The sequence below is a fragment of the Fusarium vanettenii genome (genome assembly GCF_000151355.1).
Source record: "Fusarium vanettenii 77-13-4 chromosome 1 genomic scaffold NECHAsca_1_chr1_3_0, whole genome shotgun sequence".
NCBI classification, from domain to species: domain Eukaryota; kingdom Fungi; phylum Ascomycota; class Sordariomycetes; order Hypocreales; family Nectriaceae; genus Fusarium; species Fusarium vanettenii.
Window position 1 is genome coordinate 4462349 of NW_003315881.1, and position 25615 is coordinate 4487963.

Here is a 25615-nt window from a genome sequence, read left to right on the forward strand (position 1 = left end):
GAGAGTCATCAGACTCGTTAAAAATCTACTCTTTGATACTCTTTGAGAGTGTTATGCTTGGAATTAATAGTTGACTTGAAGGCTTCATCTGCTGTCTCCAACATGAAGCTATGTGTGACGAGCCCGTCTACCAGTCAATTCTTGGTTCACAGTGGAGACGATATTGTAGATGTTAATTTCCGTCTTCTTGTCTTGCAAAAACAATAAAAAACTATCGAGGAAGTTTAAACCCGTTAAAAACTTCTTTTCCATCATCGAAATATCGGTCTTTGATTGCCTTTTCAAGCCGTAGCGAGGTGGGGTGGTCATTCCCCAATACATTGATTGAGGTCTTGTAGGCGAAAGTAAACCAAAGCAGCGCCCCCCTTTGCTTAAAGCCGTTTTGACACCTCAAACCAATGCATGTGAAGTGGTCTATTAGTTTGGCATTTGTATCCTGGCTGTAAATCCCCCAGAACGGCTTGAAGATCCGGTATCGAACCAAGTCCATTATCCATTCCCCCATGGCCTTGGCCCCAGAAGTGTCTTCCGCAATACGGTGCATGTACTGCAGTTCTTCGGCAAGTGGGATGAGCTCTGTTATGCGCTGGGGACTGGCGTGGAGGACCAGATGAGTCAGTATGTTCCGAGCGATGAGGCATTCCGACCTGGCAGTCTCGAGAGCCTTTTCATCGACCAAACCCCAGATGTAGATGCACCTTGCCTCTACTTCTCGGCCCCGAAGGTCCAAAGGAAGAGATCCAAAGTCCGAAATCAGCTTCTGTGCCACCAGCTGCATTCCAGGAAGCCTGGCCAAGGACCAGAGGGTAGCCAACCTCAGCTGCTGGTCCATTTGGCCCACGTCGGACGGCTTGCTGAAGATGCGCTGAAATTCGGGGCTCTCGGTAATACCCGCGAGCTCGTCATCAGATACCACGGGTTGGAGGACTGAGATGATCTTGGTGGGCGGGGCGTTGTCACGGATCGCAGTGAAGAGACGGAATCCCAATGATCTGGCGTCATTACTTCGCCGAGAGGCTTCAAGTTTTCCGACGACACGCTGGTAATGGTACAAGGTTCGAGGGTGTAAGAGGCCCAGCTCTTTACTGTAGCCACTGGATATCCAGTCGATGACTTTGTCTGCACCCTGGATATCTTGATTCAAGGCATAGACATCAACTAGATGCCAAGCTGTTCCTACTATGTTTGGATGGGTTGGTGTGAAGACGTCTAGCAGCGTGATTAATGCATTGCGAAGTCTCACGATCGCGTCGTTGAGCTGCCCATCTGAAATCAGTCGGATGACCTCGGCTTGCAGGGTGAGAATCCCATCGATAACGATTATTCTCCCACCAGGAAGGAAATGTTGGTAATCAAGGGGACTTTTGAAGCCAGCCGGGAGGAAGAGCGCGCAAGATGCCTTCTCTGCTGGGGCCTTCGCTGGAGTTCCCGTGGCCATAGGCGAGCCCGCATCATTGGCGTCGGAAGCCGGTACGGTACTGGTGGTTTTCTCCGGAATGGACACTCCGTGCTTGGTCAGATAGCGTTGCACTCGCGTCCCAGAGACTGTGTTGGCAGAAGATGAGACCTCGCTGTCGCTATTCTGCGTCTCTTCCGGGTGCCGAGCGACGTCTTTATGAACATTGGCCTTCCTCGACTTCTTAAACATCCCCCAGGATTTGAAACGGTGTCTGTACATCGCTTTTCTGGCAAGTCTTAGTACCCAGAGTCAAACATCTATAGAGAAGAACTCACGAGGCTTGAAAGTCATGCTGCTTCTCCATGGAGGTCATGGTTTTCTCCAATGTCAATCCTTCTACAATGTAAAGGTTGTAAAGGGTATCTTTGTGTTCCTCCCATTTCGCGCTGGAGACTTTCCCTCGCTTGCTGTGGTTGAGCTTGTGAGGCGGCATCTCAGGGGCGGCGCTGTTTATGAGGGGCTGAGTGTTGGTTTCTGGAGGCCTAGGGTGTATAGGAATCCTCAAGGGTGTGCCGGTAGGTGCCTCCGGTGTGGGTAGTGGGGAGCGATCAGACATCTTTGTGACGAGGTTCGATCACTATGGTAATGACAACAAGTTATGGAATTTCAAAGACTGGATAGCTGTATATGCCTTGGTCACTTTCAAGTTTCAACGAGAAGCCCACGGGGCTTATATATCCGTTCACAACAACCGCAACAAGCCTATCTAGTCATAACTAAGCCTACAAAAGTCTTTCTCTAGGACCGGTGCCACCATTCTCAACAAAGGCAGTAAACATGCCCTCAGATGGCATCAGAGGACAGACGGGAAACAGCCGACCAAGGTTCAAGACGCAAATCAACTCACCAATGAAACGTGGCGACAAAAAGTCCCCGAAAGTCCAGCCACGAAGAGACGTGTCACAGTGCAATCAGGTGGAACAAGAACCAACGTCAAGACGTTACCACATGATCATTGCTTGCGGATCACAGAAGGCTGAGGATCCCGAGCTCGATTGGACCGTCGAATCAAATCTATGGCTTTGCGAGGCATCCAACCATGGGTGCATGGGTCCGAGAGCATCACCATGAACTAGAATCGAGGGCTTGGGAAAGTTCCGGCTTTCAGAGGCTGTGCTATGTGCGATGTTCGGCTGAAGATACACAGCAGTTCACATGTACCCCTCAGGGGCCATGAGCCTTGTTACATCTCCGGCAAATGTGTTCCAACGGCCTAAATTCGGCTGACTTGCATCTAATAAAGCTCGTTGATTGTGACAGGTAGAGGAGTGATGGAGTTACCATGATGGATAAGTACCTCAACGAAAATCCTCTGGACACCCTTCTCGCTGAGAGACTTGGTGTGCCCCGGGCAAGAATAGCGTCGGCATGACAGCTTATGAGGAGAAATCAAGAGAAATCCCTATCACGCTTTCAGTTCAATAATTGAACCGAGGCTATCTTAGAATTCCTCTGTTTCTCCCTTTGACCAAGCATGTCTAATTTGGAAGAGCGGAAGGGGCTCAGCCATGTGCAAGGAGATAAATATTAAGTGAAACTAGATCTCGTGTTACGACAAGAATGGCAACGTGTGTTCGGTTTCAGTGCGTTCTCTGGATGTAAAAATAGTTTCAAGATTCAACTCTGGAAGTCAGTTGGCCACGTTCTTGGCTTCTTTGTCATGAATCTCAATGGTAGAACACCCTCGTAAGGTACCATCGGAGAGTCAACGTACTTGCTACCTCTTGACCCGGGACTTACATGATCTGGCCCTTTTGTGTTCGCCTTTGCGATGACAAAGTTCAGCGAAGTTTGTTTGGTGTTCCACTCTAGGGTGGCTGCGGATCATTCTCCGGCCCGTCTTCGCCAATCGTCCGCCGAACAGAGACCGTTGAGATCGCGAGTCAGTTGCATCCTTCAAAATATTCTTATCCATTGGACGTTGAGCGCTGGAAGGGTATTTTGAAGATCAATGCAAGCTTCCAAGTAAGAAGTGAAATTGAAGCTCATCGAAGTCCCTGATAATACCCAGACCATTAGACAGGTATGTGGTTGTTAATGGACTATCGCACATTGGAGGTTGCCATCATGACTCTTTAATCGCGCGCCACTGAGCCCCAACCAGCTTGGCCCGAGACAACCCCGCCTTCGGTCCAAGACCTCGGGCTATCTATCTCTGATCCTGGTTCCCATCGTGTTCGCCGTGCGCGATAGGCCCTTGCCCTGCGGCAGGGACCCAATTGGGGTTCTTGCATCGGCGTACCGACACAAATTCCCCAAATGCCGGTTTCGCATTCTCGGGCCATTGTCTTTGTTTGACAATGAACTAGATATTGATAGACCACGGATGGACAACCATTAAACTCCTAATTTTAATACTTCTGGTGTCGAAAGAGTTTTGGGAAAGGCAATCATGACTACCCGCGACGAGTGGAAAGGTTCGGGCCTGAGGCAGCAGGATCCGCCCCACCCTCCTCCGGTGTCCGGTGTCCGGTGCTTGCAGCTTTTTTCAGTGCCCACTAAAATCTCAATCTCGCCTCAAGAACAAAAGGTCACTGCGTTGAGCAACATCAACAAGGGCGTCATTGTTTGCGCAACCACTTGGGTCATACCCTCTTTCGAGTCACAATCGATACACCTGCGCGACAATGTGTGGTATCAGTGCCATTCTTGTTAGTTCCCACCCCTGTCCTCGTGCTGATGAGACCCTTGGCTCACCTCAACCCAGCTCGGCGATCCCAAAGCCACCACGGCTGGTATCGAGCTCCACGAGAGCATCTACTATCTTCAACATGTGAGTACCCACAATTTTACATCACTCTAATCATGATGCTGATGGCAGTACCAGCGTGGACAAGATGCTGCTGGTATCACAGTCTGCCAGGGAGGAAGATTGTACCAGATGAAGGGTAACGGCCTGGCCTCCAAGGTTTTCCAGGAACCAGCCCGTATCCCCGAGACACTGCCCGGATACGCCGGTATTTCTCACGTCCGGTACCCTACTGCTGGAACTTCTTCTGCGTAAGCATCTCTTGTTGCTGTTCAAGGAGTATCTGCTGACGGCTCCTGCTGTAGTTCTGAAGCCCAGCCCTTCTATGGTGAGTGACCGACAATCTATCACTGAAAAATTCAAGCTAACATGTTGTAGTCAGTAAGTTATACCGCCCCAGGAACAACTAGAGGCGATTCTTCAGTTTACTGACAACACCCCCTTCCAACAGACAGCCCCTTCGGTTTGAGTTTGGCCGTCAACGGCAACCTGGTCAACAGCACCGAACTCCGCAGCTTTTTGGATCTCGAGGCCCACCGCCATGTCAACACCGACTCCGACTCAGAACTTCTGTAAGCTAATTTGCTCCGGCGACCTTCTGTTGGCATCTGCTAACTTGATATGATAGTCTCAACGTCTACGCACACGCTCTGCACGAGCTCGGTAAGGCTCGAGCCAATGTGGACGACATTTTCGCCGGCCTCCGTGAAGTCTACTCGAGGTGCAAGGGTGGCTTTGCTTGTGTTGCCATGATCACCGGCTTTGGTGTCCTCGGTTTTAGGTAATTCATCTGCGTGTTTGTTTTGGAATTTTTACTAATGCCTTCAGGGATGAGAATGGAATCCGCCCCCTTTGCCTCGGATCCCGACCTTCTGCCACTCTTGATGGTACCATGGATTACTTCATGGCCTCGGAGTCTGTTGCTCTGACCCAGCTCGGCTTTACTAACATTGTCGACATTCTGCCCGGACAAGCTGTTTTCATCCAGAAGGGTGGCCACCCCCAGTTCCGACAGATTGTCGAGATGAAGTCGTACACCCCCGACATTTTTGAGATGGTCTATTTCTCTCGACCTGACTCCTCCCAAGATGGAATCTCCATCTACCGTAGTCGGCAGAACATGGGAGAGAGGCTCGCAGAGAGAGTCAAGGATGTGCTGGGAGAGAAGGGTGTCCAAGAGATTGATGTTGGTTAGTAACCCCTTTTGACAAGTCTACTCTAGACAGATTGACTGACTGACGTCGAACAGTTATTCCAATCCCCGAGGTAAGCGCTCACGATGGGTTTCTATACGCAAGCGGTTAAACTGACGAACCTCCCTCAAAAAGACCAGCAACACATCCGCCGCCGCCCTGGCGAGCCGCCTGCAGAAGCCGCTCTCCAATGCTTTTGTCAGGAACAGGTAAGAAGCATCAAAGCTTGCGCATTCAATCAGTAACTGATAAATTGCTCAGGTACACTTTCCGAACATTCATCATGGTTTGTCGACCCCTTACTGCCCCCCTCCGGGGTTATGTCGGCAGCACTAACAATGTTGCAGCCGGGCCAAAAGGCACGACAACAGGGCATTCGACGAAAGCTGTCGCCCATCGCGTCCGAATTCAAGGACAAGGTTGTCCTGTTGGTCGACGATTCCATCGTCCGTGGCAACACATCGCGCGAAATTGTATGTACCTTGTTTCTGGTGGTCACGAATCACCAAGATATGCTCTTCCGGGACTGGCGGGATCATCTTATCCGATAAGATAAGTGGCTGACTTGACTTTCAGGTTTTGATGAGCAGAGAAGCTGGTGCCAAGAAGGTCATCCTGGCTTCGTGTTCTCCTGAAATCACACACCCCCATGTGGTAAGTTGGACTGTACTCGCTCGGTTTATTGCCAATGTGATAGGTAAAGACCTTTGGCTAACGCAACTTCTTGCAGTACGGCATTGATCTTGCCGACCCCGCACGTAAGTCGAACGTAGTGATATGCTTTCACTGGAACCGTATTAACCGAACAATCAGAGCTCGTTGCTCACAATAGGACTGTGAAGGAGATCGCCAAGGAGATTGGCGCCGATGAGGTAACCCATCTGTCACCTACAAATGTGCATCGCTAACGAGTCTTTAGTTGATCTACCAGTCACTGGATGACCTCAAGGCCGCCTGTCTCGATGCCATCGATGGCGAGACCCAGATCAAGGACTTTGAAGTTGGAGTCTTTTCTGGAAAGTACCAGACAGATGTGCCAGAGAGCTACTTCGAGCACCTCAGCGAGATCCGCGCCAAGGGCAAGAAGCGAAAGAATGTTGAGGAGGAGGGCTCAGATGCGAAGAAGCTCACACTGGTTTCCAACAGTGGACCGGTAAATGTGCGCAAGGTCCAAGAAGAAGAAGAGGACAAGCCTGTCATTGACCAGGATGACATCAGGTATGTGTGCCCAACAGTCTCGGGCATGCTCTGGTATTAACATTACTGCAGCCTTCACAACTCTGCGACCGAGCGGTAGACGGCGCAAGTGCGAATTTGCAGAAGCTTCCAGGCTGGATATGGCATCATTATAGGTGTCCAAGTTTGGAAAATGACTGGGGACGTCACTCGCGAGGGTAGAATGGAAAATGATCTCCTGGTTAGGTTCTGTACAAGTTGGCACTGGCCCTCTGCAACAACCAAAGCCATGCCCATACGGGCACTTTGTGAAACTTGCTTTATGAAGCAAATGGTAGTTTCATCGTAAAAGTTATGTCAGCCTCGAGAATAGAAGATAGACTGTTTCTGCAACGCCTGTTGTTTGCTTTGTCCGGCCACGCACGTTGGCTTTCTGATGTACCTGTGGTTGGAATCCTCACGTCTGTTTCACACAGACTTGGAGTGAACTACTTGTCTTCATTCGAGCAGAAGAGGCTCGTAATTTATTATTCGGATCAAGTTTACTTTTAAGGGTTCTTTAGTTGTTCCGTCGACTTTGACCTGAACAACTTGTGGTCTGAACACGGCAATCTGTGAGACTGGCAAAGCCCTTTCTTTGATATTTCTGAATGTTCTCCTGAACTCGTAACGTTTCTTCCAACACCTTCCCCCTACAAGCCTTAATCTCTTTGATGCCTCATTTAATCCTTCCACTGGTGGCCATTAGCACCATTCGTCCGTCCCTCATACTTGTACTTCTCCTCCTGCTCGTAGTATTTATTGAACCCAACTCCATCGCACACTTCACTATAAGACAGCACAACCGGGGGCTTTCCGACAAGCAGCGATCCCTTGACACCTTCAAGCGTCTCGCGAATGCTCTTCAACTTGGCAGCCACCAGAGTCCAAGGGTAGGCGACTCCGCAATATCCAAGCTCAGCAAGATCTTTTGCCGACAAATTCTCCGTCTTTCCTCCCTCGATAATATTGGCAAACACGGGAAAGTTGAGATCCTTTCGAAGTTGGGCCATGGACTCTCTGTCGGGAAGAGCCTCGACAAAAACGGCGTCGACGCCAATCTCGATGGCCTTGCGGGCTCTGGTCAGGGCCTCTTCGTAACCGTGGATGAGGCTGTCGGTTCTGGCTAGGATCCAGATGTCTTGGCCTTCGTTTCGGGCGTCGACGGCGGCTTGCCATCTTGCGTATGCTTCACTTCTGGAGACGACACTCTTGCCGGCGGTGTGGCCACACCCTGGAATAAGAGGTTAGATGATGGAGGGCTGGAATTGGTGGGATGTCTCACGCTTTGGCCAAGTCTGGTCCTCAATCATGATGCCTGCCGCTCCAGCCAGCGCGAATCTATCACCAGCCGTTAACATCACTGATATTAGACACAGCTTCGCAGTCTGGACTTACCCCTGAACAGTTCGGCGGACATTCATAGGGCTGCCGTAGCCTGTGTCACCGTCTGCGATAATAGGAACCGTCGTCGCTCTGGAAACCTCCTGGATCTTATTCACAACCTCTCCATAAGCAATGTACCCAGTATCAGGAAGCGCAAACGCCGAAGCCATGGCATATCCAGCGAGGAAGAGAACCGGGAACCCCGCCTCCTCGCAAAGTCGCGAGCTGAGGGCGTCGTAGCTGCAGACGTGCGCTACGATCTTGGAGGGATCATCGTGGGCCTCGCCCATCATGGCTCGTAGACGCGAGGCCTGGATGGACGGGATAGCTCCGCGACAGTTGGAGTATTCGACCTTGACGCCCTTGCCGCTGGGTTGGACGGCTGGGTATTGGCTTGCCTCGAAGTGGAAGGGGTAGGGTTTGGTGTTGACGATGGACTTGGACATGTTGGCGGTGTTGTTTCTTGGTCGAGTTTGGAAAAGGTGTGATGTTTCTTTGGATGATATCCGATTGATGCTTTGTATGAGGTTCACATGCCGCCAACTTTATACCAGAGATGCTGTCGTCATGCTCGAGACACCCTCCGATAATCGGCGCCATTTGGTTCTCTCTCCGCATCTGCTGTGCTTACCTTTCAGACGTCATGATTGTACAGGAATGTCTCAAACACTCGATTGACTGACCGTGGCGTCTCTTCCTCCTCTGATATTCCCACGCTCAACCGGACCCCGCCGGATGGGGCCGGACCGACGCGGATACTCGCGGCCCCGGATACGACCCCTCAACTTCCCCTGCGATCTTGACCCCGACAACAAGGTCCGATCTTTCTGATAGAATTTCCTTGTTCCCACACAATGGAGAGTCCCGGTCCTTCTGGTAATCAACGCTCCTTCAAGCGGAGCTATGTCGCATGCGTGTCGTGCCGAACTCGCAAGTCGAGGTGCATCGTCAAGGATAAGCCTCCGTGTACCAAGTGTGAGAGGGAGCATCGAGAGTGTCGGTTTGATCATCGTCAAAGAGGACCAAAGCACCGTGAACCTCCGAAATGGACACAGCAGGAGGCTGCGACGACGTCCCGTCAACGTCCCCTTCCTGAAGTTCAGCTACCTGGCGCGTCGCCTAAGCAGCTCGACGTGTCGCTTGGTGGTTACCAGGGAGATGCTTTAGGGTTCTCGCAATCGCCAAACAACACAGGCCATTCTCTTTACGACAGAGTGAGGTCGAGCATTGTGACGGGCACCAATGATGCCCTGGATATTCTGTCAGATGCAGTCGACCGACAACGCAGTGTCGCCGCGTCAACGCCATCCCAGCCGACCAATGGACCAAAAATTACACCTGGAGGCTTCAATGGGGTGGGTTTCACGATCACAGCCTTGTCGGAGCCCGAAGATTCCACCTTGGACCTGTGGGACAAATGTCGCTTCGTGCGTCAGGGCTTGTTCACAGCTCAAGAAGCTGTCACGTACATGGACCTGTAAGTCCCAGCTTCCCATCCTCCTGGCTTCAATTGACAGTGATAGGTTCTTTGAGAAACTGCAGCCTCTTTCGCCCGTCATTGTCGACCAGTTTCGAAACCACTCAGCCCACACGCACCTGATTCACGAAGAAGCCATGCTATGCTGTACCATCCTCACCATAGCCTCACGATTCTTCATGCTCCCCGGAGCCGGCGGTACTTCACGAAGTCATAATATCCACCAACGCCTCTGGAGTCACTGCGAGATGCTCATAAAACGGATTTTGCTCGGCCAGGAAAAGACCTCGACGGCAAAGACGAGAGCGATCGGGACCGTTGAGAGCCTGATGCTGATATCCGACTGGCACCCCCGAGCCTTGCATTTCCCTCCGGAAACCGATGGCTGGGATGCATTACTCATATCACCTGGTTATGATCCTGTGAACCGTAGGAGGATGAACGACGAGGCTCCTCTTATTAGGTGGAAGGACGACGTCTTTGAGCCCGCTAAGCGGGCAAATAGAATGTCCTGGATGCTCTTGGGAATGGCCAATAACCTTGCATACGAGCTCGGGATTATTTCAAGTCAAAGACCCGAAGCTTCGAGATCAACAGAACTGCAAGTAATCCGCAGTCTCAGGGTACAAAAGCTTCTATATGTCTACCTGACACAGACGGCCACAAGGTTAGGCTACCCCTCCGTGTTTCCTGAGAGCATAGCTGTCACTGCTTCACGACTTCCAATGCAGAACTCGGACGAGCCTGCTCATCGATCTTGGATGGCCTACATGGATTTGAGCTTGGAGCTGACTCAACTATCACGTACGGCGTCGTCCATGTTCTTTCAATCTGCTGCACATCTTCAGAGTCAGGTTCTAGGTGATCATTACGCGGACCTTTTGGAGCACTTTTCAGCATCTTTGTCTAAATGGCAGCAGAAATACGACTCTGTGTGCAAAGGTAGGAGTAGTTCGTATAGCCATTGTTCTGTGAGCTGATCAAACGAGTAGGCATTAACGAACCGCTCAGAGACTCCCTCCTCATCGAGTATCACCACCTCAAGGCTTGCACGGGAGCCATCTCAATCCAAGCAGTAGTCTCACGGGCATCATCCGCCGGCTTCACAACCACAAACACAGACCCAGACGAGGTCTTATCCGCATTCATAACTCCAAAAGATGCCAGGTTCTTGCAGGAGGTCATCTCGGACAGCAAAAAGTTGCTCCGCATCGCAACCATGAGTGACTTTAAAGCCCATCTCCCCTACGCACCAGCCCGCGTAAAGATCAGCGTCATTAGCTCGTCTGTGTTTCTGCTCAAGGCTTTGAGTGTCGGTTCTACACACACTGATGTGAACGATGCTTTGTATGTCTTGGATCAGTGCACTTCTACGCTGAATTCATCTCCTCCCGATGATATGGATTTTGCGTTGAGGTATGCAGCCCTGATAGAGAAGCATACTGCCCAATTCCGGGCTCATCTTACCTCGAGTCGAGGGCAAGGCTCTGGGGAGCATCATGCTCGGACCCTACCTACTAACGGCGCTGGCGAGAACGAAACGGAGGGGACAGAAGGGTACATGGCAACGATGGGAACATCTGAAGATGACCTCGGATTTGTGGGCTTTGACGCGGGGGACACTTGGGTCTCGCTTCCGTTTGATTCTAGCATCGCACCATTTGGAGGAGGGTGTGACCAGCTGTCCCTAGGGTTGGATATTGATTCTCTCAACTTTCTCTGGAGCCTCCCTGGTCTGGGCCCCGAGTAGTTTGGCATGGGGCGGCAGGGGGAGAGCTTCTCTTGGCCGTCTTGGGATAATTCATCCAATCCACCTCATGCTCATGACCGTATCCAATGCCAATGATGTGTTCTTTGTTATACATGAGCTAGCAGTTAGTATCCAATCACAAGTTCGGGGAAATGGCTTGGTAAACACTCCTCTCTCAGGCGGTATGTTCTCCGGGCCATCGATATCCACCCCGGTCCGGATCAGCCCGCCCTTAGCCGGAACAACACCAACGGCAAACACGGCTCATACGATCGCGCTTAGTTAGGTTCTCGTTGGAAGGAGGTAATGGCGCAGGGGCTCAGTCTAGTCTGGATCCATGGGCGAGAAGACGGGGCTGATCTGCGCGATGTTGTCCATGTCTTGAAACCCCTTTCGTATGCTGCTTGGGCAACAAGTTCCCTCGGCATGTTCGAAGAAGATATTCAATCCGTACCTTGGGGCTTTCAAGGCTATTTCATTTGGTTTATTGAACAGATAGCCTGGTGCTTTGGCTCACACAAACCCTCTCAACGCCCCAAAACCGAGCCAAGCTATGGGCAACCTACATGGAGCGTGACTAGCAAGCCAAAGTCCGTGAACCTTGTTTCCAGGCGGGGAACATGTTATCCAGCCGGCATCACTAGCGCAACGCGGGGTAGTCCGGGGTAATCTGAACTCTGGGTATGGCCACCGGTTGCTCCTCGAGGCCTATATCAAGAGGACTCGCCTCTCTATCATGGAGACTTTCTCATCAAGCTCATCACTTCTTCTACTCCCTATATTGTATAAACATACGCATCGACATGTCTGAGGCTCCGCGCGCTGAACGGCTGGCCCATGACGAGGAGAAGGGCCAGTGTGATCACCTGGAGAAGCATGAAAGTCGTGCTTCTGCGGCGAGAGATGACACAGGCGCTCGCAGCAAGACCAATCCAGCAGAGATCAGACTTGTTCGAAAACTGGACTGGATCATTCTCCCTATGCTCTGGATCATGTATTGGCTCAACTACCTTGACCGGAATGCCATCACCGTGGCTCGGCTGGATAACCTGGAGGAAGAGCTTAACCTTTCTTCCACAGAGTATCAGACGTGTGTTTCTATCCTGTTTGTGGGATATATCCTCGGACAGATTCCATCTAGTTCGTCACCCTTTCTTCCCATAGCTGTACCCTCGCTGACCTTTCTCAGACATGCTCATGACCCGTCTTCGACCTTCCCTTTTCATGTCCGGGGCCATGGCCCTCTGGGCCGTCGTGAGCACACTCACCGCCATCGCAAAGGACTTCAAGGGTCTCCTCCTCACACGATTCTTCCTTGGCATCACCGAAGCCCCCTTTTACCCCGGCGCGCTCTACATGCTCTCGATTTTCTATACACGCAAGGAAATTGCCACTCGAATCTCGATCCTCTTCACAGCCAACATCTGCGGAACGGCGTTTGCTGGTCTCATCGCTATTGGGGTGTTCGAAATGAGTGGCGTAGCAGGCCTTTCTGGGTGGCGATGGCTCTTCATCCTCCAAGGCATAATCACCTTTGTCATATCGGTCATGTCAGCCTGGATCCTTCCAGATGAACCCATCAATACACGCTGGCTCTCAGAGGAGGAAAGAGAACTAGCCCACTCGCGAGTCGCGGCCGATACAGTACAGATCAAGACAAACACGACAACCTGGGCCGGCCTCATCGACGCCTGTCGAGATCCTCGACTCTGGGTCCTCATCTTCATGCAACATTTTCATATGGCCGCCAGCAATTTCAAGAACTTTTTTCCAACTATTGTGGGCACATTGGGCTTTGGCCGGAATGCTACTCTTGCCTTGACTTGTCCGCCGTACATCATCTCTGGCATTGTATGCATTGCATGGGCTGCCAACTCTGGTATGTTTTGACGATTCGACACAGAGAACATCACACTGACGTCGAATAGGTCGAATGAACGAGAGAACTTGGCACATCACTGCAGCCAAAGTGCTCGCCGTCTTTGGCTTCATCCTGGCCTGCACCACCATGAACGTAGCTGCCCGCTACTTTGCCATGTGCGCCTTTGCAAGCGGCGTCTACGCCTGCAACAGCATCATCCTCGGTTGGGTCTCTAGCACATGCGGCCAAACCAAGGAGAAGAAGGCCGTCTCCCTCGCTATAGTGAACACCATCGCCACGCTGGGTCCCATTTACACGCCTGTAAGTTTTCAAAGTTGTATCTACGGACCCGGTGCTAACTCTTATAGTATCTGTGGCCCAAGTCGGATGCACCCAGCTATACCATTGCCATGTCGAGCAGTGCCGCGTTTTCTGCTGCTTCGGCTTTGTTGGCTTGGCTTATGAGGTGGATGCTGATTCGTGAGAACCGCAAGATCAGACGGGAGAACAATGAGGAGAGGCTCTTTTATGCCTATTAACTTGTGCCAAGAGGAAGAGTATTGCTTCTTTATCGTTTGGTTACATATCGAGTCAAAGGTCATAGGCGACTTAGTCAAGATTCTTATCGACTGAAACTTCACTTATAACTAAGTTTAAGCAATGCTTTGAATTCTCCGCGTTCTGTTCTAAACGAATCAGGTTCTAGATTCTAATTATATAGCTCTAATGTTACAAGACATATGAAATAGTGACTGCTTGACAGGGTTCAACCTCTCTTACTTTCTCCCCATTTCTTGCATCTGCTTACTATACCACGCCTAACCAAGAGTCAGCACTATTCACAACTTTGCGGATATCCTAACTTACGCTTTCAACACCTGCACCAACTGATCTCGGCGCAAACTTCTTCAGAAGCCAAGGGGCATGTACCCTGCGCGCGTATAACTTGGCATCTTCGTCGCTGACCTCGGCGTTCAGGATGGTGTTGACTGGAAGAGAGGGGTTTAGGACCGATGGTCTTCCGATGCCGATGAGGTCGCATGCTCCTTCCTTCAGAGCTGCTTCCATGCCTAGACGAGTACGGAAACCTCCTGTTACCATAAGTGGCATGTCGGGGAGCTTAGCTCTCATCTCGCGGGCGAATTCCAGGAAGAAGGACTCTCGTGCTGCTGTCTTTTCTGACTTGGCAACTTGCTCAGTTCCCATAATCATCTGCACTATGTGTCAGCTTCAAACCTATTTGTTTCAGACTCGGGAAAATCCTACTGTTGGGTTCTCATAGCTTCCTCCGCTGACCTCCAAAAAGTCCAGGCCAGCCTCGGCAATGAAAGCAGTCTGCTCAAGACACTCTTGCAACTCAATTGGAGACTGATGGTCCGCTGAGTTAAACTTGAGCCCAACGCAAAAGTTTGGGGGAACAGCAGCGCGAACAGCCTTGATGATGTCGACGACAATCTTTGCTCTGGCTGTCACTGATCCTCCGTAGGCATCAGTTCGAAGGTTGGTCTTTGCTGAGAGAAACTGTGCAAGCAGATATCCATGAGCAGCATGGATTTCTACTCCGTCGAAGCCTGCTGCTGCTGCGATCCTTGCCGCGTTGGCGAAGCGTTGGATGGCAGTCTCAATGTCCTCGAGAGTCATCTCCTTGGGTGTTCCAAAGACAACACAGCTCGCCAACCTTGACACCAAATCCGAACCCATGTCCAAAGGTACAGCGCTTGGCGCAAGATTCTTAGTCCAGAATGATTTTGTTCCAGCTCTTAGCGGGGACTGTCGACCAGGGTGGTTAATCTGCATGATGGCCGGTGTTCCTGCCCGTCGACAAGCATCAGCCAACCCCTTATACGCCGCGATAACCTTTTCCTCTGCGATACTTCCGTTCATAGCTGTGCCATCAGGGTCTCCGAGGAACTTTTCGTCAATGTGGACGTTGCCAGTCATGATCATGCCCCAACCGCCATCCGCCCATGCGCCGTATGTTCGAGTGAATTGAGCTGGTGTGGGAAGTTGTTGACAGTCGGCCGTTTGCTCGGCGAGGGCCGCCTTGATTAGTCGATTTGGCAAGGTCAAGCCGCAGGGCAGCGTTAGTGGCTGGGAGAGTGGTGATTGCGCCATGGCGATGATGTGTTGGTGTAGAAACTGAGATACCTAGATCATAGGTGACAAGATGTTCTTCAAAACGACAAATCTAGGACAATATTTATTGAGATTTAGTGTGGAATTACGGATCAAAAAACACGTCCCGACCATCAAAATCGTGCCGAGGCCCGTCTCCGTAGGTGAAATGAACTATTTACCCAAAGCAGCGACTGGCCCATGAGTCGGCGGGATATTGCTCCGCAGCCTCCTCCGCTGGAGACGAGTTCCTCCGCTAGGGGCGGGCCTAGACCAGCTTTTGGCATCGATAGTCGGAATTCAACTTGAGCATGTCTCAGAAAAATCGGAGTTTTTAGATCGTTCACCTGTCCGAGTAGGGGTTTGATAGGTGTTGAAAAAGCCGATGGTGGAAGGCTCTCGAAACGTGATGTGATCAAGACCGAGGCTCGGGTGGTGATCGACAACCATCTTAACATTTTGGTTCAACTTATTGGAGAAAACACGCTAAAATTATGATAGTTGACAATGAGGGTGAAAGAGAACAGGAAAATGTTGCTTCCCGTGTCTGAAATCTCAGAAGCCACACAGTCGTGGAGGTAGCAGGCTTGGTTATGATGAAAACGACAAGGTAGTCGGAGAATGCCTGCCATGATATCAAAGCGAGCATTGTCTACCCTTCCCAACCAACCACCTACAATATATCAGCTATCAGCCGTTTTCAGGCCCAGATTCCAGTCCAAGACTCACGAGATCCCATATCACGTCGATGATCTTTGCCGTCGCAAAATCAACATTTCCGACCCTCAACGTGATCTGAAACGTCCCCTTGAGCGCCCAATAGTTGAAGCTGCTGCGAAAAGAATTGAACTCGCCATCTAGGTGATATGAGCTATCCTCGAAGCCAAACCTGCCAGCAGAGAGCAGGGCAAAGCAAACGATGAGAACAATCAACGCGCAGCTCCACAAGATGGAGAGAAATGCTAGCCACCGCAGAGCGTACCATTTTCTCGGTTTCGCATCTCCAAGGTCATGCCATGCTTGCTGAAATGCTTGTTTGAAGAGAGAAACTTCAAATGAGAAGCCTGCTCCAATCTAACGAGACTTTCATCAGAGGTTATGGTCTTTTTATTTTCTTGACTTGTTTTGAGCCCAAATTCAGACCTGTCATTGAGCGTGCAATTTGACTTCAGCATAGCCAATCTGTACAAGTCAGCTCTGAATTCACAACAGCGACCAAGCAAACGACATGAAATGAAGAAAAAGAAACTGTGGTTATCTTGTTTCATTCGCTATCATAACTAAACAACCGTAATTCCCGACTGCATGCAAAACAACTGGTCAATACCAGCCTCGAGATAGCATCAATCCAAAGTTCAATCCTCCCAGCCAGGGCATTTTAGCCCACTGCCCTCAGTGATACAAATACATGTAGGAAACTCATGTGAGAACGCGTTGATGGTTGTCAACCTTGACCCCCGAGCGTTTTATCTAATTACGCCCAGCCAGGACTTGGTCGTCCTCAGAGTTTGTCCTGGTGGTGTAGTTCTCCGCATGACGTGTAGACGGCTTCTCGTTGGGATAATACCCATCATTGGCCGCAAACTCGTACAAAGGAGGGAAAGGAAGGACATCTTGGCGGAGGAGGTACTTCTTCAAATACCAGGGCAGCTTCCTGCTGTAGTACCCAGCATGCTCCCGGTTGGTGACGTTGAACACGTTATCGAGTTCTTCCAGAGTCAGGTTCTTTGTCTCTGGGAGGAGGAAGTAGCAGAAAATCCAGCCAAAGATGTTCCATGCTCCGTACCAACAGAAGCCACCAGTATCTGTGATTTTCTCCGTCAGGGGTGGCCATGTGAGACTGATGATGAAGTTGAATCCCCATGTTATGGCGGTACTGGAGGCCATGCCAATGTCTCGTACGTGAAGAGGGAATGCTTCAGCGCTGTACGTGAATGGCACTGGACCTAGACCGGGCGAGTAGACGGCCATGAATAGATATAACCCTGTGGTGATGCAACCGATTCGGGCTTGACTGTAGGCGTTGCCCGCGTCGATCTGGAATGTCCCGGCGGTGAAGAAGAGACAGGCTGCCATGAGAGGAAACGTGACCAGCAGCAGATTGCGGCGGCCAAAAGTATCAATCGTGTAGATTGCCGGGATGGCAAACAGGAAGTTGATGATGCCGCCGCCCATGGACACGAGGAGAGCCTCGGACAGACTGTAGCTGGCGTTTTGAAAGATGGAAGTCGAATAGTATGCAATGACGTTCACACCACAGAATTGTTGCATGAACTAGAACGATGAATGTTAGAGAGTGTTCAACTAAGGAAGAGTGTCCTGTAAACTTACCATGCAAAACCAAGCACTCTGAGCCGCACGTCGATTTCGACGAACAGTAAAGAACTCCTTGAGCAAGTTCCGTCCCTCTCGCTCACCACGTTCAATCTCAAGCAACTTGTAGGCATAGTACATGTCTCGTGCAGCCTGGACACCAGAGAAGCGCAGTCGCCTCACTGATCGGTAGGCCTTGTCAAAGCGGCCCTTTTCCATGTACCAGCGGGGACTCTCGGGGCAGAAGTAGACTTGAAGCATGACGATGAGAGGGGGGACTGAGGTGGATGCCATCATCCAACGCCAGGGTGATGTTTCACCGCCGATGATTGTGACGTTTTGGAAGGCTACGCAGACGATGAAGCCGAGGGCGATACCAAAAGCAGTCCACATCTGTAGGTACAAGTTAGTGAGGGTAGCTGATACTAAGTGGGATTTAACTTGCCTGCCACATCATAGTGAGTGCGCCACGGATGTTCTTAGGCGTAGACTCTGCAGAGTACACAGGTGTAGTGCTAGACTTGGCGCCAACGGCAAACCCGAGCATGAAACGAGCAGCAAGAAAGTTTCCAAGACTGGCAGCTTGTTAGTGGATAATCCTATGCACAAGGCAAGGACAACTTACGATGTAGACGCAGCCATCCAGAAGCCAGTAACAGTAGACATAAGGCAAGAGATAAAGATTGTTCCTCGACGTCCAGTCCACTTGTTTAGAATGGGACTGGTCCAGCATCCGATGAGGGCAGAGCAGAGGTAGGGAGCTCCATTGGTGAATCCCTTCATCCAAACATTGGTGATGTCAAACTCTACAAAGTAGAATTCCTTTGTTTCATTAGACCATTGAGATGAATGGATGGGTGAGAGAAACATACCTGGGCTCCGTTTACTGTCGTCTGATCCATACCTTGCACAATAGCTGATCCCGCACAGAGAGTACAGAGAAAGTAAAGTGCAAAGGGCTGGTGCCAACGATGAGTCTCTTCCTTTCGAAGAATACCTTTCTCCTCTTCCGTGAGCATATCAATCCGCTCAAAGGCGCCAGCCTGGTTGTTGACTTGCGCGACGAGAGCTCCCTTGCGGAAATCCTCGCGGTGCTCTTGCAGGCCCTTCTCCTCGACAAAGGCATCAACGTCAGCGAGAACCTGGTCTCTGCTCAGCCCCATCAAGGGGTTGCGTAGCAGGGCAGCTGTAGACGCCCGGCGCTCGCCGGTCGTCACCTTTTCGTCGTGGGTGCCATTGCTGGAGTTTCGGTGGCTGTTGTCGCCGTACTCCTGGAAGGGAGCTTCATCATCTACCCGTGGAGGTGGCATTGTGCCGGCTGAGCAATGGTGACAATGAAGACTTGAAGTAAAGACTTGGTAAGGGCTTTGACCTTTATACCAATGACATGGGAACTCTGGGGTAAATCTGGGGCCCCAGGCGTAACAAGTTGCAACTCCAAAATCTCTGTTTTGTCAAAAAGGATGGGCACGGCCCAGTTATTATATGCAATCCCATCACCATGAACAAAAGAACCACTTCCCTCACATAAATCAGGCGTTTGAAAAGGATGTTGGCTCATGTGGAGAAAAAAAGTGTTGGTGGATTCTCGCCAAGATTGATCGTCGAGTACGAGCGTCGCTCTCTTTGGCTGTTGACGGCCGAAACTTCGGTGAATCCCAGTCTGGGCAATCCGAGGTATGACGTTGTTCAAGATGTGATGAACTGCAGGAGCTGTTGGTTTAATTCTGTTGCCTTGGATTTGTGGGTTTGTTCTGTTGCCCGACTGTGATAATTACGCGGCAGGCTCATGCAAGTGAAACATTGAACAGCTTGGCGATCTAATTGCTGCCAAGTCACTCAGAGTACAGCATATTCGTATACAACTATCATCACCTATGATATCTGTAATGATAGACACAAGTTGAATATTTCCGACACGAAAACTCAATTCAGACTCCCACCTGAGAAAGAGCCTCACCCTCACCCGTAGATCCAACGACGTCAGATCGCCCACCAACAAAATGATCGACAAGAAGATCTACCACGTCGGTTAGCCGGGAGTGGCGCCCGCAACCAATCCGCCAAGCCAGTTAAGCTTAAATGGTTAGCACTCACGCGAGGGCTGTCCTCTTGGCGCTGCCTAGGCATGCGTCACCATTTCACAACCGCCCTGATGAGCCTGACGTCAAATGATGGTTTTTAGTGTGAACGGGTTTGGGAGGGAATAAGGATGATCGCGGAGATGCCGAATCCTTTCTTCTTTTTTGTTTAATTTTCGAGTTGGCATCGGGTTGATGCGTGTAAACACCACCAGCATTGGATTGGGCATTGAACAAGAGCAAAGCAGAGGGCCTCATTGCACATGCCATTCAGCAGAGCAATTGCCCAGCATATAGAAACACACCTGACCTGCAAAACTTTTATGCCCAGAGCCAACAGTGGATCAACTCCAGTATACCCCGACTTGGCTGTCTTGGTCTGCAGATTTAATTTTGCTGCCTGTTTGTTTAGCCACTTTGCCAAGTAGCCAAGACGCGAGTTGTTGATCGGTGTGTTCTTTGATCCTTTTGAAGAAAATTCTCCATAGTAACTCATACTGTGACGTCTTGGAACTGCCACTGTCACACCACACATTGGGGGGCCAACGGCACTTTGAGCGGCGGTGGATGCGCCCGTTTCTAGAAGGATGTGCCGCTATCGTCTCGGAGCAGTTGCACGTGAATGAACCGTGCTGGAAGACGAACACAGGTCTTGGTTTGCTCGGTATTTGGTCTAATTACTTTCATGAGTAAGCTGCTTGAGGCTCTCATCTCCCCCTTGTAGCAGAATCTTCAATGCAGTTCTTCACACTCTTGCGTCTACTATGTATATGATAGCTTGGTTTATAGTTCGGACCCCCCGGGGTTTATGCTCCCGTTGAACAAGCAGACACCGTCCTTTATGGATGACCCTTAGGTAGGCCCGTGTCTATCTTAAACTCCTAGATTTAAGAGTCAACGTCCCTTCCGCTATCCCAATCAAAGTGCCCAATTGTCCCACAGTTCCCAGAGACGATCCAACATCCAGGAAGCTCCAGGGTATTCCCACGATCTTGGCACTCGCAGGCATTGGTTCTTTCCAAGCAAGATAAACCACGTTAAACTGCTAGGATTCATTGTGGTTCCCATGCTTGTGGACTTGTAGAATTTATCACCATGGAACAAGAGTTTATGCTATTCCTGACCCTTTTACGGCGCTATGATCGCGTCGTGTCCGGAACTTTACAGCCTGAAACAGCCTCTCAATAAGAACATCAGTCACATTGACAAAGAACATAGTTCAACACGTAATTGCCTCGAAGCCTAATGCCATAAAACGTGGTAACCTAGAACATAATAGCATTTTAGGTCTACATATGATCGATTCAGTCTGTTGTCAGCAGAGGTGAACCAGTGTTCTCCGAAGCCTGGTTCCCCGCTCATGCGGATGCTGTCAGCAAGTCAGACGACAAATCTGACCTCACATCCTCACTTTGCCAACACGCAGCGAAACCATACGAGATTAAAGAACAATGTCAAGAAGCGAAAACGACATTGGCATCGGTCATTGTACGGAATTATGTCAAGCTGTTCGAGGCATTGGCGCCTCTAATAGCGACGTGCCCTCTCATGATCAATTGAGAAGTGCGCTTGGTCTCGGCGCTGATGGCTTCTTGCTAGGAACACTTGGGGAGCTCCGGGAGAGAAAAGACTGCCCTTTCTGTCAGATAATCCTGAAAGCATTCAACGAGGCAGTTCTCAACTCCGCCGCCAAAGATCCAGGACTTGAAGCCCCCGAGGCTGAACCAGTCCGCATCACCATTCACCCAGGGGAACACTGCCTTCGGCTTTCGCATCCTTCGCTATACGGAACAAGAATCTTTTTTGTTGAGAACAATACCGAGAAACTTAACCCAGAGCAGGGCCCTTACATCGCAAGAGAGGTCAAAGAAGAACACGTTTCAACATCGCTTGTTCGTTCATGGCTGCAGCAATGTGAGGAGAAGCACGGAGACTCTTGCTTCCACCTTCCTCTGTTCCTTGTAAGTACTCTAATTACCAAACCAACTTGATACCATTTAGACTAATGGAACCCTCTTTCAGAGAGACATCAAGTTCACTCCAGTCCCAAGCCATTTGATGCCCACCGAAGTGGTAAGCAGCAGGACACACCCTGATTCGACACATTTCACCTAACAAGCAGATCAGAAGGGCATAGAGTACAAAACCTTGTCAATAAATGAGGAGAAAACGTCCAATTTTCGACTGCTAGATCTTGAGACCAAGTGTGTTCGGTACATGCCGCTTGGTACCCGATATGTGACATTGAGCTACGTCCGGGGCCAATCGCCCGCCTACAAGCTCCTCCAAAGCAACTTCGACTTCCTCCAAACATCTGGGGCACTGGACGAGATTGCTACAGAGCTGCCGCGGACCATAGCTGATGCTATGGAGCTTGCGAGATCTCTGGGCGAAAGGTATCTCTGGGTAGACGCGCTCTGCCTCATTCAGGACCACCCACGGGACATGAAAGGTGGTATCGAAATGATGAACTCCATCCTTCGAGGATCACACTTTGCGATTGTTGTTGCATCTGGAACAGATGCGCAATCGGGTATACCGGGAGTCAGGCCTGGCTCAAGGCAACTCTCCCAGCACATTGCCCAGCTCAATCCGAGGATGAAGATCGCCGTTGTCCACAGCATGTACTGGCATCTACAAAACAGCGCATACAACCAGCAAGGATGGGTACTGCAGGAGCTAGTTCTTTCTCGGCGAACTCTCATCTTTGTCAACAACCAGGTGTATTTCCGATGCACGCAAGCCAACTGGTGCGAGGAGACTGCCGCCGATCTTCAAGAGAAATGGGTAGACTTTGATGATGACAGTATCTTGCGAATCGCAAGACCTGGATCTGGAAATCTGGCTGCGTGGGATGTCTATCAAAAGCTGTGTGAGGATTACTCGGACCGTACACTTGGGCACGGCGGCGACGCTCTTCGGGCGCTCTCTGGTATTCTACGCCAACTCGGGGGTGAATTGACATCGTGGTATGCCGACGGGCTTCCTGCAAATTACCTCAACCTGGCGCTTCTCTTTCTATCCACGGACGGTAAATTGCGACGACGACCTGGGTTTGCGAGCTACTCTTGGGCAGGCTGGTCGGGCCCAATAAGCTGGGCGCCCGAGACTCGTCTGGGGCCAGGCCATGACGACCAGGCAGCTGAAAGGCTTTTCGACTGGATTCAAAAAAGAACATTGATCCAGTGGCATGTTTGGACGAGAGGAGGGACAGTAAGCGAGGTAGATAACATCGAGGAATATAACGAGCCGAGCCGAATTGAACGATTCACCAACCGATACGCGCGCGCACTCACCGACGAGACTGTGGAATTCCTCAAACAGTCGCGAAATCTCCAAGATTCCTTTCTTTTAGCCAGTCATTCACCTTGGTCTCTATTATTTCCCCTCCCGTGCTTCACACAGGGCAAGCGATACGGTCAAGGGATAGGAGGAGGAGGCATCTACTCGGACGACGAGATCAACAGCCAAGCCGAGGTCAACAAGTGGGCCTACAACATCAAGCAAGATATTTCCTGGTTGCTCTTGATCTCTTGGGTGACCTATCGTGCATCCAGTAAGTATGGCTCCTGAATAGCTGTCCCCTGCTTACCGTGGCGACAGCGGCGCGTAACTGCAAAGCACGAGAGCTCTCTGGTCCGACTACTGTGAGACGCGAGGGAGACGAGCTGGATTACGAGTTTCGAAATACGTCTGCTTCAGAGGTACAGGAGATTGTGGCCGATGACAATGACGAACCTTTGGATGCTCGAGTTCGCAGTGCGAGGAGGGCGATTGAATCGATCCGAGAAGAGAATAAAGGGCCTGTCCCTAAACTTCCGTAAGCGTCTGCCCCTTGACTTGAGCCATTCACAGTGCTTGCTGACTGAAATAGAACATTCCCTATACATCCTGTTATCCTGTTCAAAGCCTTATCCATCCGCCTCATCACGGGTCCTCCACCCCCTTTGGAGCCGAAGCAGGATCCCTCATCAAAGGCGCTGCCACGCCATGAGCGTCCACTACAGTGGGTGAAAGGATCACCTCTCTTCACCTCAGATGGCGAGCTCGTAGGATCCCTACATGTAGATAACATCGCTTCGCACACGCCAGGCGTTGAGGTGGAGTGCCTCATCATCGCATACTCCAAAGAACCCATAGCAGGCTCGGCTCTCCCTAAGCCAAAAAGCCCAGTAGGCGATGACGAAGATTGGAATCTCTTCTGGGTCATGCACGTAGTGGAGAAGGATGGCATCTATGAACGGCGAGGGGTTGGGCAAGTGTTGGATTCGGTAGTCACCAAATCGTGCGTCCGACCGGTGGCCAAGGTGATACTTCTTGGTTAGGTACGCAGGTAGACAACAATAGGCATGGACTTCTATTGTCGTTGGAAATTCTCCCAATATGGCTTAGCGGGGCCTACAAACAATATTGATGTTGAGGTTGTTGTGAGGCGACTCAACTCCAGGGGCATCTCCCCTCGTTGCGACGACACTCCCCGATTTGGCGGTTTTTTTTATTGACAGGCCATGCCCGAATAGGTGAATTTACTCTGAATATTCATCAAGCCTATTGTCCTCCCTATTGTCCTCCCGATTAGGGTATTTTCGTCACCGCCGCGGGTGGTGCCAGTGTTTGCCAGCTTCTCCTCTGCATCCACTCCTTATCCTAAGCCTTAGGATCCCCCTCAGCTATATATTCGCCTCTTTCCTCCCGCCTCTTCTCCCTCTTTCCTTCCTTCTTCCTTCATCACCGCGAGATCATCTTTCATCCCGATCTTCACACAACCATCAAAGAGATCTTGCACAACAAGCACCCATCCCTCATCATCCCTCTACCTCTCATACTCCCTCGATCAACAGACCACGTCACATTTCCCTCATCCCCACCGTCAAGATGTGCCACGAGGTCATCACCATCGCTCTCTGCGCTCCTACCAAGGCGCCGTCGCTGTCTTTCACTTGCGGCAAACTTCACATGATTGCCCAGCAGCGCCACGTCTGCGATCGTGCCCGCGGCTCGTGTGTGTGCTTTTTTGGCACTTGCGGCACCGTCGAGAAGAATGCCAGCACCTCTGGTATTGACCTCTCTGCCATCGAGAAGATCCGCTGCGCGGAGTGTACGACCCGCGAGGACAATGTTGGCGACCGGCGCGACGCCAAACAGATCATCGAATCGCCGCTACTTCAGCGCATTCCTATCGAGCCCACAGATGACTTCGTCAACAAGAAGCACTCTGCTATGCTCCATGAGCTCTGGGGCGGCGCGAGAACTTGCCCCTTCCACCTTCAACCTGACAGACCTCGCCAACCCTCCGCCTCCACTGTCAACGTCCAGACCAAGCGCTTTGACGAACGACCAGTCACGCCCCAGACCAACGATGAGTCTGTCACCAAGTCTCACTCCATGAGCCGCGACAGTGTCGATAAGGGATGGACCTCCCAGGCGGCGACCAACAACAGCTCCAAGAGCAAGCTCTCGCGCAAGTCCAGTGCGTCCCCTACTGGTAAGGACACCCAACACGTCATACTAACAGTGTTCCGGTTGACTAACATTTCTCGCCCAGGAATTGCCAGTGTAGACTCGGCCGTTGGACTGGGCTCGAGCCGATGGGCTCCAAAGAACCTCGAGGAGGCGGCCGCGCGCTCGGTCAAGAATCAATCTCCTCCCACACAGAAGCGACCTTCTCCCCTACAGAAGCAATCTTCACCTCCCTCACAGAAGCGAATTGTCCCAGCTGCCGCTCCTGTCTTTGTCGCCGACCCTGGCAATGCTTCCAAGGTCCGCCATGCGACCAAGAAGATGGCCAACATGAAGGCCTTTCTCAGTGGTACTCCCATGTTTTGATCTTCAACATCAGTGTTGAAGAGTGGTTGGAGTGGTTTTGACAGAGGTGTGATAGTATCTTGGAAGTGATGTGATGGATAGCAGAGGCAGAGGTGTAGATAATGAATCAATACACCTGATTTCGACAACTTGTGTAGTCTGGTGATAGGATATGATGAGAGGTGACATCTGTGACATTGCTTGAGCTGAA

The 25615-nt window shown here is 50.9% G+C and overlaps 9 protein-coding genes across 9 annotated transcripts; 5 read left to right on the top strand and 4 right to left on the bottom strand.

The window, feature by feature from the left end:
* Nucleotides 1–211: 211 nt before the first annotated feature.
* NECHADRAFT_75654 (uncharacterized protein) lies at nt 212–2015 on the bottom strand (the record flags this gene model as incomplete). Its single annotated transcript, XM_003054631.1, has 2 exons — nt 212–1685; nt 1735–2015. 2 exons carry the CDS (start codon nt 2013–2015, stop codon nt 212–214), a joined length of 1755 nt encoding a protein of 584 aa, XP_003054677.1.
* A 2071-nt stretch (nt 2016–4086) lies between these two features.
* Nucleotides 4087–6659, top strand: NECHADRAFT_31804 (uncharacterized protein; the record flags this gene model as incomplete). Its single annotated transcript, XM_003053930.1, has 15 exons — nt 4087–4110; nt 4167–4232; nt 4287–4459; nt 4514–4536; nt 4660–4780; nt 4837–4989; nt 5037–5398; nt 5458–5474; nt 5537–5610; nt 5663–5687; nt 5749–5874; nt 5978–6055; nt 6132–6159; nt 6215–6273; nt 6321–6659. 15 exons carry the CDS (start codon nt 4087–4089, stop codon nt 6657–6659), a joined length of 1668 nt encoding a protein of 555 aa, XP_003053976.1.
* A 640-nt stretch (nt 6660–7299) lies between these two features.
* On the bottom strand, nt 7300–8448 carry NECHADRAFT_31990 (uncharacterized protein; the record flags this gene model as incomplete). The annotated part of the gene is made up of 3 exons (XM_003054632.1): nt 7300–7850; nt 7902–7957; nt 8015–8448. 3 exons carry the CDS (start codon nt 8446–8448, stop codon nt 7300–7302), a joined length of 1041 nt encoding a protein of 346 aa, XP_003054678.1.
* A 971-nt stretch (nt 8449–9419) lies between these two features.
* On the top strand, nt 9420–10459 carry NECHADRAFT_90524 (uncharacterized protein; the record flags this gene model as incomplete). The annotated part of the gene is made up of 2 exons (XM_003053931.1): nt 9420–9479; nt 9545–10459. 2 exons carry the CDS (start codon nt 9420–9422, stop codon nt 10457–10459), a joined length of 975 nt encoding a protein of 324 aa, XP_003053977.1.
* Nucleotides 10460–12032: 1573 nt separating this feature from the next.
* NECHADRAFT_31007 (uncharacterized protein) lies at nt 12033–13629 on the top strand (the record flags this gene model as incomplete). Its single annotated transcript, XM_003053932.1, has 4 exons — nt 12033–12369; nt 12419–13108; nt 13158–13411; nt 13459–13629. The coding sequence occupies 4 exons, from the start codon at nt 12033–12035 to the stop codon at nt 13627–13629; spliced, it is 1452 nt and encodes a 483-aa protein (XP_003053978.1).
* Nucleotides 13630–13785: 156 nt separating this feature from the next.
* Nucleotides 13786–15205, bottom strand: NECHADRAFT_75659 (uncharacterized protein; the record flags this gene model as incomplete). The annotated part of the gene is made up of 4 exons (XM_003054633.1): nt 13786–13792; nt 13871–13908; nt 13958–14302; nt 14357–15205. The coding sequence occupies 4 exons, from the start codon at nt 15203–15205 to the stop codon at nt 13786–13788; spliced, it is 1239 nt and encodes a 412-aa protein (XP_003054679.1).
* Nucleotides 15206–16413: 1208 nt separating this feature from the next.
* On the bottom strand, nt 16414–18828 carry NECHADRAFT_99033 (uncharacterized protein; the record flags this gene model as incomplete). The annotated part of the gene is made up of 5 exons (XM_003054634.1): nt 16414–17479; nt 17537–17865; nt 17960–18093; nt 18144–18340; nt 18391–18828. The coding sequence occupies 5 exons, from the start codon at nt 18826–18828 to the stop codon at nt 16676–16678; spliced, it is 1902 nt and encodes a 633-aa protein (XP_003054680.1). The 3' UTR covers nt 16414–16675.
* A 2222-nt stretch (nt 18829–21050) lies between these two features.
* Nucleotides 21051–23924, top strand: NECHADRAFT_75661 (uncharacterized protein; the record flags this gene model as incomplete). The annotated part of the gene is made up of 5 exons (XM_003053933.1): nt 21051–21560; nt 21601–21672; nt 21727–23155; nt 23203–23419; nt 23474–23924. The coding sequence occupies 5 exons, from the start codon at nt 21051–21053 to the stop codon at nt 23922–23924; spliced, it is 2679 nt and encodes an 892-aa protein (XP_003053979.1).
* A 550-nt stretch (nt 23925–24474) lies between these two features.
* NECHADRAFT_75662 (uncharacterized protein) lies at nt 24475–25425 on the top strand (the record flags this gene model as incomplete). The annotated part of the gene is made up of 2 exons (XM_003053934.1): nt 24475–25084; nt 25145–25425. The coding sequence occupies 2 exons, from the start codon at nt 24475–24477 to the stop codon at nt 25423–25425; spliced, it is 891 nt and encodes a 296-aa protein (XP_003053980.1).
* Nucleotides 25426–25615: the final 190 nt, after the last annotated feature.